The 13,248-nt window shown below is 38.9% G+C and overlaps 1 protein-coding gene across 7 annotated transcripts in view; it reads left to right on the plus strand.

Moving 5' to 3' along the window:
• The window catches only part of CPPED1 (calcineurin like phosphoesterase domain containing 1), a 119,667-nt gene that overhangs the window by 16,102 nt on the left and 90,317 nt on the right, over positions 1 to 13,248 (plus strand). The window contains exon 2 of one of the 7 annotated variants that reach the window (XM_068699848.1): positions 6,752 to 6,842. The exons of the other annotated variants lie outside the window; for them this stretch is intronic. Coding sequence (XP_068555949.1) covers positions 6,752 to 6,842 — 91 coding nt within the window. The remainder of the gene's footprint in view (positions 1 to 6,751; positions 6,843 to 13,248) is intronic. 7 annotated transcript variants of the gene reach the window in all.

Genomic DNA, 13,248 nt, shown 5'->3' on the forward strand with positions numbered 1-13,248 from the left:
AGCAAAATCCCACTCTTACGGGCTGTCCTCTCCTCTGATCCTGAACCACAGGCTCAACAAACACAGTGTCTGGTCATGAATACCCCCCTCCTTACATGGAGGGCAACCCCCTCCCACCTTATTTCTTGCCATTCTTCCCTGTTTCATTTAATATGCAGCATTGCGCTTTCTTTAGCATCCCATACCTTTAGTCTGGAGCAGTGCTCAGGAACCAGCTTCTGCATTTTAACATCTTTCGTTACAGCAGCAGAAAATTCAGCTGTTTGCAAGGTCACCCCACTGCAGCCATGAGAAACACTCACTTGTGAAGCCGAGAATGACAGCTCTTTTTATGTGGCTGAATTCCCTTGGAGGAATTTATTTAAACTGCATTTTTGTAATGATACTACTGCTATTAGTGGCATGATAGACATCAGTTCTATGCAGAAAAGTCTTTTATGTGATGTAGCTTTAGACCAGGTGTTTAATTATTTTTCATTAATTGCTCTGCTTACAAGGGTGAAAGAACAAGGAAGACAGCAAGTCTCCTGCAAACTTTACTTAGCTCTGAGTGTAGTAAAACATATCTGTTTAGAGACTAAAGGAAATGAGACTTGTCTAATAATGTGTACAATCAAAAATAGATAAAACTTAAGCTTGATCTGTTAGCAGTGTTACAATGGATCAGTGAGCAAGAGATGTTTATGCTTGCAGTTTTAGATTAATTTGTATGTATATATTAATTAGAAGAAATCAAAATTACTGGAATTGAGTATTATGACACTCAAAGTACATTTTGAATACCTGTACTAATTCCTTCAAGTGAAGGTGTAATCTCTAATAGACATTTTTCCTGCCCAGGTCTCTACGTGGTTAACAATCCACCACAAGCCTTTTCAGTCAAGTAAACCCAAGCAGTAAGATGTTTCATTTTTTTTCCTCTACCTTTGTTTTATATTAGTAAATTATTTTTAATTAAAGACTTTCAAACTGTTCTTTCTGACACGTTTCTGAAACAAATCTGGTTCTGGTGGAGCAACCTTCAGCTTTTGCTAAGGTGAGTGGACACAGCATTTGGCAGGAACAGCCATGCATGTTGTGCTGTGCTTCAGAATTCTTTCATTTTGCTGAGAGGTGGGAAGGAGGAAGACTTGCATCTGCTATTACAAAGGTCTTTTCTCTGAAGAATACATCTATTCCATTTTTTATATCCCTCTGCAAAAAAAAAAAAAAATCAATCTAGACAGCTGTGTAAATGATGGCAGGAGACTAAGCCATTGTATTTGAAATAGACTGAATTCCAATACAAGAATTCTGTTGTCTCTGTTCTTCTGACATGCCTAGTAAATTAATTATGATGGCACTTCTTCCTTTTTAATTAATCTGCCTATATTTCCATTTCTCTCACTAGTTTCAGAAGCAATTGTCCATCTTTCTTTCTAGTTTGATCACGTCAAGATAAGCAGTTTTGCCTGTGTATGCTTTCTTACTCATTCCCAGTGTCTGGTGTTGTGAGGCTCTTTTGCACAGATTTTTATTCATTATAAAGCAGACAAAATATTTAGCGGTGTTACTTGTTTCAGATGCTTTTAGTCATCTTTTTTTTTTTAATTTACCTATCTTAGCTCTCTTGAATTACCTGTATTGCATCCCCACAACGCACCCCCACCCTACGCAGGGCAGGGTGTGGGGAGGAAGGGAAGGTACAAGGAGCTGGTTTTCTGTTTGCTGAGGTTAGAGCTGCCTCATGCCATTTTGCACATCAACAGTGGCTCTGAAATTGGTACACCTGGTTCCTGGGGAGATGTTGCACAGGAAGGAAAGCACTTCATTTAATCCTTATATCTACCTGGGAGCTTTTTTCATTACAGTGGCTCTTCCTCCTTCCCTAGAGTTTAGGGAATACGTGTGGTCTTTCAAAGATACCCAGTATTACTGCACGTGGTGGCAGTACTGTAGTGAAGGTGTCAGTGAGGAAGGACAGGAGCTTTGTAGGTTATATAATTGCAATACAAATTTTATAGCCAGACTAAAGATAAAGTCTCATGAATTTCTTTTATTCTACTATTAAATATATTTCCTTAACGTCAGACAGATTTACCATATGCATTTAATTGTTGTCTGCCTAATAGAGTAAACGTTGTCCTTGTTGTGCCTATATATATATTTGCATGTATTCTTCCATTTACATATACATGGATATGCATTTCAAATCCTTAACAAAGCAGGTATTACAAATGTGATAAGCTGGAGTAAAAATGGCACAAACTGATACTTTTTTCAGATGCAAACTAGTTACCCCTTAATGAACAGAAGGGGGTTGGGGAGAATTAAACAGAAGCTTCCACATTTGAACAAAGCTGCTCTGGTCTGCATGGTGCAGGAAGAGGAAACACAGGGTTGTTACCAAACATGACATGGCACGGAAAGGTACGCGAGGAGATGTCTCGTATCAACAGTTTGACTGCTACTCAGCAAAGCAACTGTATAATACTTAAAAATGTCTACACAGCTAAAACTGGGTAGACCCAGTTTCTGAACTTTTGTACGAGTTAGGTTTTTGTCTAATCCACCAATGCCAACCAAAGCCTGAATTGCCAGATAATTCTCTGTGATAGGATTAGAGCACAGAGTTGGTCAGCATTTGGTACCGTAAAGCATGATGAAGTGTAGACTTTTATATAAGTTTCTTTTGTAAATGGAACAAGTTAAATCATCTGATTAATTGTTTTAATCAGCTGTACAGAGCTGCAGTCATTCAATAATATTTTCTCATTGCTCCTTGGTTTCTTTGCTGTCTGTGTCTCCTCTCTTTAGAGCCGCAGTTAGATTTGTAAGGTCTTCCAGGATTGTGTCTGCTACATACTTTCGTTTTTCTTCTTCTTTTTCTGCGTGGTCTGATGTTTATTTGGAGCTGTGAGCACCAAAAAAAAAAAAAAAAAAAAGTGCTAGAGGAACTTCCAGGGAGAAAACAGAAGCACACCTATGGAACTCGATGGGGTAGGGCTGCTAAATGAGATCAAATGAGATCAGCTAAATGAGATCAAATTTTAGGGTACGAATGTCTAAATTCTACTTGAGGCAGCTACATTTTTTCCATATCTTGCTGTAAAATTTAAATGGGCTAAAAAGAATAGCAGTGTAGCAACAACTGCTGTTTAACCCACCAGCAATTCATGGACTGAGGCAACACAGAAGGTTAGTCTTAAATTTGTAATAGAACTTCAGGCACTGTCAGAAGGAAGGAACAACTGGTCTTGATGGAGGAAGAGATTTGTGATGTGCACTGATCATCTGCAGAGGGATGGGACCTTTAGGAACAGCTTTCTGTAGCCAGGTACAGGCGGATGATGGCCAGGATCGATGTGAAACCCATACTCCTTTGGGAATGCCATTTCAGATTTCCCTGTTACCTCCTTTTTTTTTTTTTTTTTTTTTTTAAGGAGGATATTAATTACCCTAGGCAATTACAGACTGGCTGCATACAGGTGGGTGTAGTTGCCATTGCTACACACAGGCCACCAGCCTTGTGCTAGTGTGCTTTATGCTGGCTTCATGAGACCATAATCCTGGCCTACCAGGCTCGTTACCAGCTCGTTGGGGGAACTGGCTGTGTACTGGTGTACCTGGCTCCCCACTCTCTGCCTGCTGCTTCCAGGGTCCCAAACACTTCTAGGACCATCTCAACAGCTAACTAGTGCCCTCCCACTGCATACAGTGCTGTGAGCATGTGTGCGTGTTTATTCCCCTCAAATTCTGCACGTTTTTGCTCCTCTGTCACTCTAACTCCCCAATAAAGCCTTAGTGCTTAGCAACTCAATTTGGCTAATTACAATTTTGGGCAGCGCTATGTGCTTTATGTGAAAAGCAAGTAAAACTGCCAGCTACATGTGTCCTTAAAATTATGTACTCCATTCTGTAATCCTGTCTTCCATACAAACAGTGTTTTTTTCCATATAATAATAGAGGCAATGATATGCACTAAGTTTTCCAAGAGCAGGTGCCAAATGTTAGGATTCTGAGTTCAAATTTAGGCAGCAATTAAGGGACATGATTTTCAAATCAGCATTTCTCCATTTGACTTCTGCTTGACAATTTGATGATCAGGACACAAGACGAGCTGGGCGTACTGGCTTTTATACAATCAGTACCTCTTATAAGCTCTGACACGTACGCTGGAGAGAGTGAAGTTATTTACGTTCAGAATAGACAGCTTCAGAGCTGAGGAGCATCAGAGCTGATGGCTCTGTTGTCCAGACAGCGGTATGGCTTCATTTCTGGTTATAATCACTGTAACGTTTTAAGGCATTCCCCCCTCCTGAGAGAATTGCTAACTTGAGCCTCTTTCCAGGGCCCAGATGTGATGTGAGACTGCTGCAGTTCAGCATATTCCTATCTTCTGTTTCTGTTAGAGTCCCTGAATGCATCTTCCTCCAAAACTCTAGTTTTTATAGATAATAAATTTTAAAGCATAGGCTGCAAACCTTCACCTTAGAGGGTAATTCTAAGAAAACTCTTCAACTTGTTCATTTTTCTAAACCAAGAGGAAAGTACATACCATAAATGGTCCTGGTCAAAGCATTTTCTTTAAAACTAAGATAAAGGCATCTCACTATTGTAAATGCTCCAATTTCTCTTACTTCAGAAGCAGCCTTGGGCTTGACCAGGAAAGATTAGTGAATTTTTGGCTTTGGTAAGAGCTGAAGCTTAGTGCCTTACAGGCAGTTCTGCCTGATTTTGGTTTGGAGCCAGTGAAAAGGGATCTTTGAGGTAATACTGAGTTTCATAACTTTTGTTATATTTAATAAAATCTGCAGTCATTTGCATGTGAATGTTCATCCTCCTCTTCAGCAAACATTTCGCATGCATTTAATGTACAAACTCGTAAATTTTTCTGTTGATTTCCTGACGTCCCTTCCAGGAGGCAGAGTGCTGCACTCATCCTTTGTTATATCAGATACAAACCATCTTGGTCACATTTCAATAACTGAGTTGTTGGAGATTTGGAGCTCTTTGCTGCTGGTGGCTTTTGTACACAAGATGTGATATGAATGCAAGGCTGAAATCTGTATGCAAATGCACAAACTGCCATTTATATGTTTGTGAACTGAATAAATTACAGGGAAAGTCAGGTCCCATACAAGTTCTTAATGTTATGTAGAGCGAATTAGCAAGGCATCGTACAAAGGAAGAAATGCCTGATAATGCTTAATATCTTTCTAAAAAAGTGATTTTTCTGTAGTAAATCTGTCTGTGAACTGCTTTTGTTACTGCTTTTAAACTACCATTAAATAACCCATTTTGCTAAAACAAAGGAACAATAACTTAAAAAAAAATAAAAAAAATCCCTGCCCTCGAGGGAAGCATGTATATAAGGAGGTGTTTTATAAAAGCTTAATTTTAATTAAAAATAAAGTAATTCTTAAAATTCTTCCCCATGTAGAAGGCGAGAGCACTAATGCTGATGTTTGATTTGTTCATATAACAAACACAGAGCTAATTAAAAGAAAAAAAAATGTCTACAGAAATAATGCTTAAAATATGGCTCCAGCTTTAAAAATGACTGCAGGCATTTCACCTTTACTATATTTCTATATTTGTCCTTTTTTTCCTCCCTTTTCGGAACTGGCTGCTTGGTTTACTAACAAAAGCAAGTTTGTGTGTGGTTTGGTTTTTTTTATTTTTTTTTTCAAAACTCCCATCAGCCTGGCACAGCTGGGGAGGAGGCAGCTGTGTTCAGCTCTGCCACATGCGGCTTCAGCAAAATTGTCAGCTAAATCCCAATTCCTGAATCTTTGTCAGTGGAGATTTGTAATAGAGCGCAAAGTAGAAAAGGCACAGATTGACTTTTCAAGTGTGAGGTAGAAGCAGTGGAGTTGAAATGTTTATACTGAAGTAGTTATAGGTTAAAATTTTATTTGTTGAATATTCAGTAATTATTTTAAAAATATGTCATTGTTCGCTATAGTGTGTTGTTTTTTTTCTGCACTGTCATCTGAAATGACAAGCAGTGTTTTTAAGTGTGATCTAATTTTCTGACAGTAGGGTAGCATACACTAAGTTAACTCATTGCATTCATTTCTCTCGCTGTTGCAATTTACCAACGACTTTGATATGCTGGGGGTGATGGAGCCCAACCAAAAGGATTCTTGGCTGTTTTCTTCTCCAAACCTGTATCCAAACATCAGTTAGTAACATAACCCAGTTTCTTAACTGGGTGGGTAGTACAGTATTTGTCAAACATCTAATAGTACCAATTCCAAGAAATGTCACTATGGTTGCATAAATAAACATTTTATAGTAATTATCTGTTTCTAGTAAAACCTAATGGAGCATTCAAAGCCTCCAAGCTGCTTAGTGTGAAATTTAATTTGCTGTAATCAGCCCAAGAGCAGGGAAGCATGAGATATTCTCTGTGCATGGAGAATATCTGCTCGACAATATGATTTACTCTCATACTGCAAACGTATCATAGTCAGAAGAAAGTGTTTAACTTGAGCAAGTATATACTTATTTGTATTTTGGACCATAATCTGTGGTCTGCTCTGCAGCTGATCTGAGGAATCCTGTTAACCGTAACTCTCTGAATGAAAATCTTTGAAACATGATTATGTGCACAATTGTCTTAAATCATACGCTCTTCCATTGTACTAGATGATATATAACATATTATATAAGTGTATGGAAGCATAGTTAGATTTTTCTCCATGTTATGGTAAAACTTAATCTCTCAAACTCCAACTGTAATTCCTTTTCCTTCTTTTTTTCTCAGCCCAGAAAGTTTTCATTTAGCTTAGGAACCTTTGAAAATGCATACATGGAGTGGACATCCACAAGGAGTTATTTATTTGGCCTATTGTATGGTAAATATATCTCTGTTTGAATCTTTGTTGCCTCTTTTTTGTTTTTCCTTGGAATTGCATGTGTTATACATAAGGAGTGGGTTGCACAGAATTGGTGCTTTGGGTTGTGCAGGTATTGTCAGATCAGATGACCACAACTTATGCTTATGCTTTCTAGCATAAGCATGAGTGCTTTTTCAAAAGCACGTTTCCAGGGTTTTCCACCCCTCTGAATTGGAAAGGATTTTCTTCTTCTTCCTTGGAAGTCAGTGGCAGAAGATCTCGCCCACATCATTTTGACTTGATTAATCAAGCTGAACAAAGCTGTCTTGTCCAAACTGCCAACTCATACATAGTCAATGAAAAGTAACATGGTTTTAATGGGTAGGCATTGGGATAAAGCATCCACTTCCCGTTTGAGGCTCTTCTGCCTGTGGCACGTTGCCTGCTTCTGCTGTAACCCCATAGTGAACATGGGTGCGGTGCAAAGACAAAAATGGGAAAGGATTATTTAGGTTAGGAGAGCATATTCTAAAGAAGAAATGACTTGTTTAAGCCATTGATTCTGGCTGATATTGACTGCCTTTTTGTTACGCACTTGCTCTGGTAGCAAAGATGTATTTGTAAGGCTAGACAAATGCCTCAAACATCAGGAAAAGCACATCTATTTTTGAGTAATTGTACCCACTTACTGGAAGCATTTCTCAGTTTAACAGTGTGGACAACTTCATTGGACTTAAGGGACTAGTATTTCAAAGAGTTATTTAGTCATGTTGGTAACTACTGAATATGAAGCTGTAAATATTGTGAAAGTCTCAAAAAATTGTAATATTTCACAAGTTATCATTTGAAGAAAAGTGTGAAAGATTAGAATCTTGCTCTGTCTCTTAAAAGTGAACACTTACTGAAGACAATAATTTTCTACCTTTTGTACTTGTTTTTAGAAAGTTTGCTCTTACAACTTCTGTAACACTGCAGCTTTTTTCCCTGCTTGTCAGGATTTCATCAGTAGCGTAAACCCAAAGGCAGTGGTGGCCTTTTCCTGATGGGACAGCTCTGAACAGCTAAGACATGAGGAAGGATAGAAGAGCAGATTTGGACTTAAATGAAGCATAATACTTATTTTCACAGCAGAAGGCAGAACAGTAAACTCCATGAATTAGGTTGTTAAGTGGACACCTGCATGGCTGGAACTCAGAAAAATGTCAGCGTTTGCAGCCGTTACATTTAATGTTCACTTAAACCCAAGGAGAAGTTGAGCCCCTAATAGGCTGCCTCATTCACTTTTGGGGGGTTGTCATTGCTTTAATATAATAATTGTTAATTATTAGCTAAAAACAGAGTTAAATTTTCTTCCTGTTTCGATGCCCAAAGATATAAAATATATTTAATTTGTGTTTTCATGCAGGGAAATTCTTTAGCGTGATCCCTTTTTGTGGCTCAGAACAGACTATTACTTGTTTCTAATGTACTGAAAAAATCAGTTGCTTACAGCTGTAGACAAATGGGTATTTCAGTTCCTGCTTTTCAGTGGGAACTAATGAGATGAGGTATTTTATAAGTTAGATTGAGCAGGCAGTTTGTCCAGGAGTGAGTGTGTAGTCATATTTACATGATCTTTAAGTGTGTATTAAATGGTTTTTGCATGCCATAATAATGTTTTTAGGCTATTTGAAATTAGAAACATACATGTCTAAAGAAGAGAGAGGAGGCATTCTGGCTATTACAGCATGGGCTAAGCCAGAAAAACCTATTTCAGAACATGACCATGCTGGGTTTATTAAAATCGATCAGCTTATTCGTGCATGTAATAATTGGCAATGGTACAGGGTATTGCATGACTTCATTATGGCAGATGCTAGAGGGGGGAGGAAAAAAAAAAAGACAATTTAAATTTAAAACAAAAAATAATGAAGAGTACAGACTGAGTAATAGGAACAGCCGCTAAGACTGAATTGGATGGCTCGCTAGCTCTTTTCTTTCTATACCAGTGTCCTGTGTATTGTAGGAAAAAGCCTGTAAGATATAGTGTCATTTTGGGATACCAGTGGTTTGGGGCCTAGATAACAAGCACAGCAATGGGGCTGTCACTGGGGTCAGCAGAAAGCTTCTGTGAGGGATGCTGTAGGAGCTTAGCTGTAGCCCTGCTAAACTGGAGCTGACAGCCAGGTGTCCAAAACGGCTATGGAGATGAAAAGCAATCCCATTTTGAACAGGAGGAGACTGCTCTCACAAAGCGAAATAGAGGCAGTGGTTAAATATGTCTCTGTGAAGGTACTTACAAAAGGAGCATGCTGTGAGTATAGCCTTGGACTCCCCTTTTGTCTTCCCTAGAAAGTTAGGGAATAGTACTAGGGAAAGTCCTCTAAATGTCACGTAAAAGGAGTCGAGCAACTGCAGACAGTCATGAAAACCACAAAAGGACAAGCACTGCAAGAAGAGGAGAGCCCAAAATAATTAGACTGTGATTAGGTCATTGTGGTGCAAGGATGATACAAAGATGAACTGTAAGGACCAGGAGAAAACACAAATCTGTCGTTTGTTTATAGCAGTCGTGTGATTGTTCCCATCAAGAATTATCTACCTTCTGGTGTCAGAGTAGTTCTCCTGACTTCATTGTAAACTACAAAAGGAATGGGTCCAATGCTTTTGGTAATTCAATTTTCATTGGTGATGTTTTGACATTTTGTATTTTGCTTTTATCAGATATAGTTACTATTTCTATTTGATGTTTTGTGTAGTGTTTTAACCTGCAATTTAGTTCTTACCTGCTCTGTGATATTCCGTCTCTTGGGTCAGATGTTAACCAGATTGCAGTTGTCACGTCAGTTCTTTTCAAAAGTGTTGCTTGCATAAAAGCTCATAGTTAAACAATTTTCTTTTTAAATTTCTTCTTTTGCTACCTGAAAATTTGCATTTTCATTTTAAAAGGATGTGTTTGCAACTCCTCAAAGGTTTAGGACGCTTGCATGATACAATGAAAGACTGAGACTGAATAATTCCAAAATCCAGAAAACAATTATGCTACATTTTTACATTTTTTTATGTAATTTAGAGAGTAATTTTCCCCTTCTGAACAGGTAAAATAGAAAAAAATCAGAGGCCTCTCTGGTGGCTGATAATAAGTAGGCAACAGGAGAAATATAAATGTACTTAATGACAAAACCTACAAGATATGCTGCTACTTCACATGTTTTCATCCCACACCTTCTTGCCCTCCCGTAGGTTCTTTTTCCTCACTGGAGCCTTTTCTGATTCACCCGTTTCAGTAGTAGATTCAATCGATGCACCACTTTTTGGGGGGATTCTCTGCCAGGTTGGTGAACTTGATAGGTTCGCAAAGGAATTCAGCAAATATGAGAATGGTGCAAGGCTGGTGGGTGAGGGCTCCTAGGCAGGAGCCAGGATTTTCATGTTTCATAGTCAAGAGGTTGATCAGTTGGCTGAATCTTCAGTAACTTCGCCCTAAAAGTGCCTGCACTGGTCCTCAGCTAAGCAAAGGCCTTGCAGAGACTCAGAGATGACTTAACTCAGTGCAGGCGATGTAAATATGTACGAAGTCACAGTTCCTGTTTGCCAGACTCCTAAAGCCAGTTGTTAGGTTAAACTTACTACTAGACATTTGGTTGTATTCACCCACGTTGTTTTTCCTGTAGCAAACCATGACACAGTAATGTCTGTGCCAAGATTTGCAAAAGAAGTAGACAAATAGGACTGTTCTTGCTCCTGAGGAAAACCAGCCCCTATAGGAGCTTTAGAAGCAACAGAAACATCAGCATTGCTTGTCGAGCTGCAGCACTTGTGCCCTGCGGTACAGGGCTGGTCTATGCCAAGCAGATCACTGGAAGTGACTTCTCAGTAGGTCGTCGGAAAGAGAAATGAGGTGTCATCATGTCAGGTTGAGTAACTGACCTCTCTCTGGTGGTGGTCTCTGTGAATGTATGACCAATACCTTTGATTGTTCAGCAAAAAATGTCTAATTACCTCACTGGAATTTCCATCTCTTGAAAAATTGCATGAAATTGGAGGCGCAGGCTGATGCACCCACAGTTTCCATGCACCTGTGTCCTCTGGCAGAGGTGGGGTAGTACTTGGGGGTCTTTTCCTCCTACCTCATATCAGTAGATAAACAAGTGTTAGGTATTTGGAATACCTTGCAGGGTGGGAAAGTGATGTTGCTTGTGGAGGTTGCTGTCTGTAAATGCTTGTCTCAGATACAGAACTGCAGACAGCACACAGTGCAGCACTGTGGTCGGGGGACAAACTGTTTCAAATTGTTTTTGTAGCTAAAGCATCCAAAAAAATTTTTTTTAAACCCAACACTTTGCTGTAGAGGCACGGTCTGGAATACCAAAGTAAACTGCAGCATGGATTATCAGCAAGAGGATTATTTCTTTGGCAGAATAATCTGAATTCTGCTTGTGCTGACTAAAGCCAGCTTCAACAAAAATGCTTTAAAAGTACATTCTTTCTTGAAATCTACTCTTCCAGTGAGTGAAGGGAGGTTGCCTTTACTCCTTAAAGCAATGCAAGATGGAACGTTGCAAGTGTAGGCAAACAGCGACGTAACCTACAGCAGGAAGATGCAGCACAGCAGAGCCTTTGACATTGCACCTTCATGCTCCTGTTCACATCGCTCAGCCTTCAGAAATGATAAGCTGGGAAGCTGTGGAGAATTATAGGCAACTGCACCAGCTCTCGCTTTTGTGTTTTTCCTAAAAAACAAACTGTCCTTTATGGGCTATTAATTTAAGTTGTTTATCTTAGGGCAAGACTGTATTTACAGAGCCTAACATAAGACATAATATTGTAGCTTGGGATTTAAAAATGTCACCGCACATGATGCCAGGATAAAGAGAACAGAAATGAATTTCGGTTCCATCCACCCTGACACTTCCCAAATTACTTTTTTGCACTGCCTCTTGACATTATATTTTCTTCCTATTTGCCTCCAACCAGTCCTCTCTCTAAGCTAAAGAAATATATACTGGCACATCAAAATGTTCTTCATAATCATTGGAATGATTAATTAGTATAGCTAGCCCTGTCCCAAAGACTACAGAGACATTGCTCCTCCTTTTTTCTACCTTTGTCTCTGTAGGTTTCTCTTCTTTTGAAGTTGTTTTAACCTTCTACCAAGAAAAGGTCAAGCCAGAATGTAATTGTCCTGAAATAATCTTTACTTAGTATGGTTTCCTAGACTCTTTGGGCAGAGACCTTGTTTTCCATTTTGAGCAATCTGTTTTCTGCAATAAAACACTGAATATGTCTCCCTGTTGCTATAGAAATAATATTGCATTAAATGAGGGAACCAGTGCCCTGCTGTCGACAAATCTAATCTAAGTGTTAGTCTCTGGAGCTTGAATTTCACCACTGGGAAGACATATACATAATTCTACAAATTATTTCTGTAACTTATGCATAAATGTCTTTATACTCTGAAACTGTTAGCTAAATTTCCCAAAGTGATAGCTTGTAGATTAGCATGGTGTAGTGTGTTTACTTATCTCTTAATAGAGCCTTCCCCCTTGCCTTTTCCCCACCTCCCTCCCCCATGGAATACATTTTTGTATTTATAGCTTGAAATTTCCAGCTCTTCACTTGGGAAGGCAGGGAGGGGCAGGGCAAGCAGCTTTCTCACTGGGCTTCCTGCCCTAATGGGCAACAAAGTATGTCAGATTTATTTTTTGGTTTGTTTTACATCCAGCTCCTCCAAGTACAAGGAGATGTTATTTGCCTTGTTTGTTTCTAGGAGTAATAAGGATTTTCCAGAACTGGAAGGATGGCCCATACTGACCATGCTCCTGGTACAAGCCCTACAAACCTACCCACCGTCCTCTACTTTCTAGATCCTTCCTAGTGCCATATGGCCAGTATTTCTAAGTTACTCAGAGATCTTGCTACAATAATGTTCTGCAGTTAAAGATGAGTGCTGTGGATTGCCTTCCTTTGAATTGACACACCAATTATCAGATCTCACACCTGTCTTTACATTTAGATATATGAATATGTTGCTTTTTAGTACTTTTCTCAAACCATAAGACTCTAGTAACAGCAATAAGGTGTACGGTATATCTATAGGGTAGAGAAAAGGAATTGAAATACTTTATTAGTTACCAAGGGTCAGTGTTCGGAAACATTAATTGCAAGGATTTTCAAGAAATGTGGATTAAAAAAATCTTCCGTCTCCTACTTACGTGACCAGAGTCCCTGTAATACATTTCTATACATATACATATGTGTAGTTACAAAAATAGAATGCAGTCTAAAAATACATGATGATCGATTTGCATGGACTTGTACCCAAACCTATATTGTAATTCTGATTTCAGAGTTCTTGTGAAAACCCTGCTAAAATTTCTTGGTTAACAAATTCAGTTATTATTTGTGAAACAGGCCCATATTAGACTGTATTGCAGGGCAAAAT

This window comes from Anas acuta, chromosome 15, assembly GCF_963932015.1.
Source record: "Anas acuta chromosome 15, bAnaAcu1.1, whole genome shotgun sequence".
Classification (NCBI taxonomy): domain Eukaryota; kingdom Metazoa; phylum Chordata; class Aves; order Anseriformes; family Anatidae; genus Anas; species Anas acuta.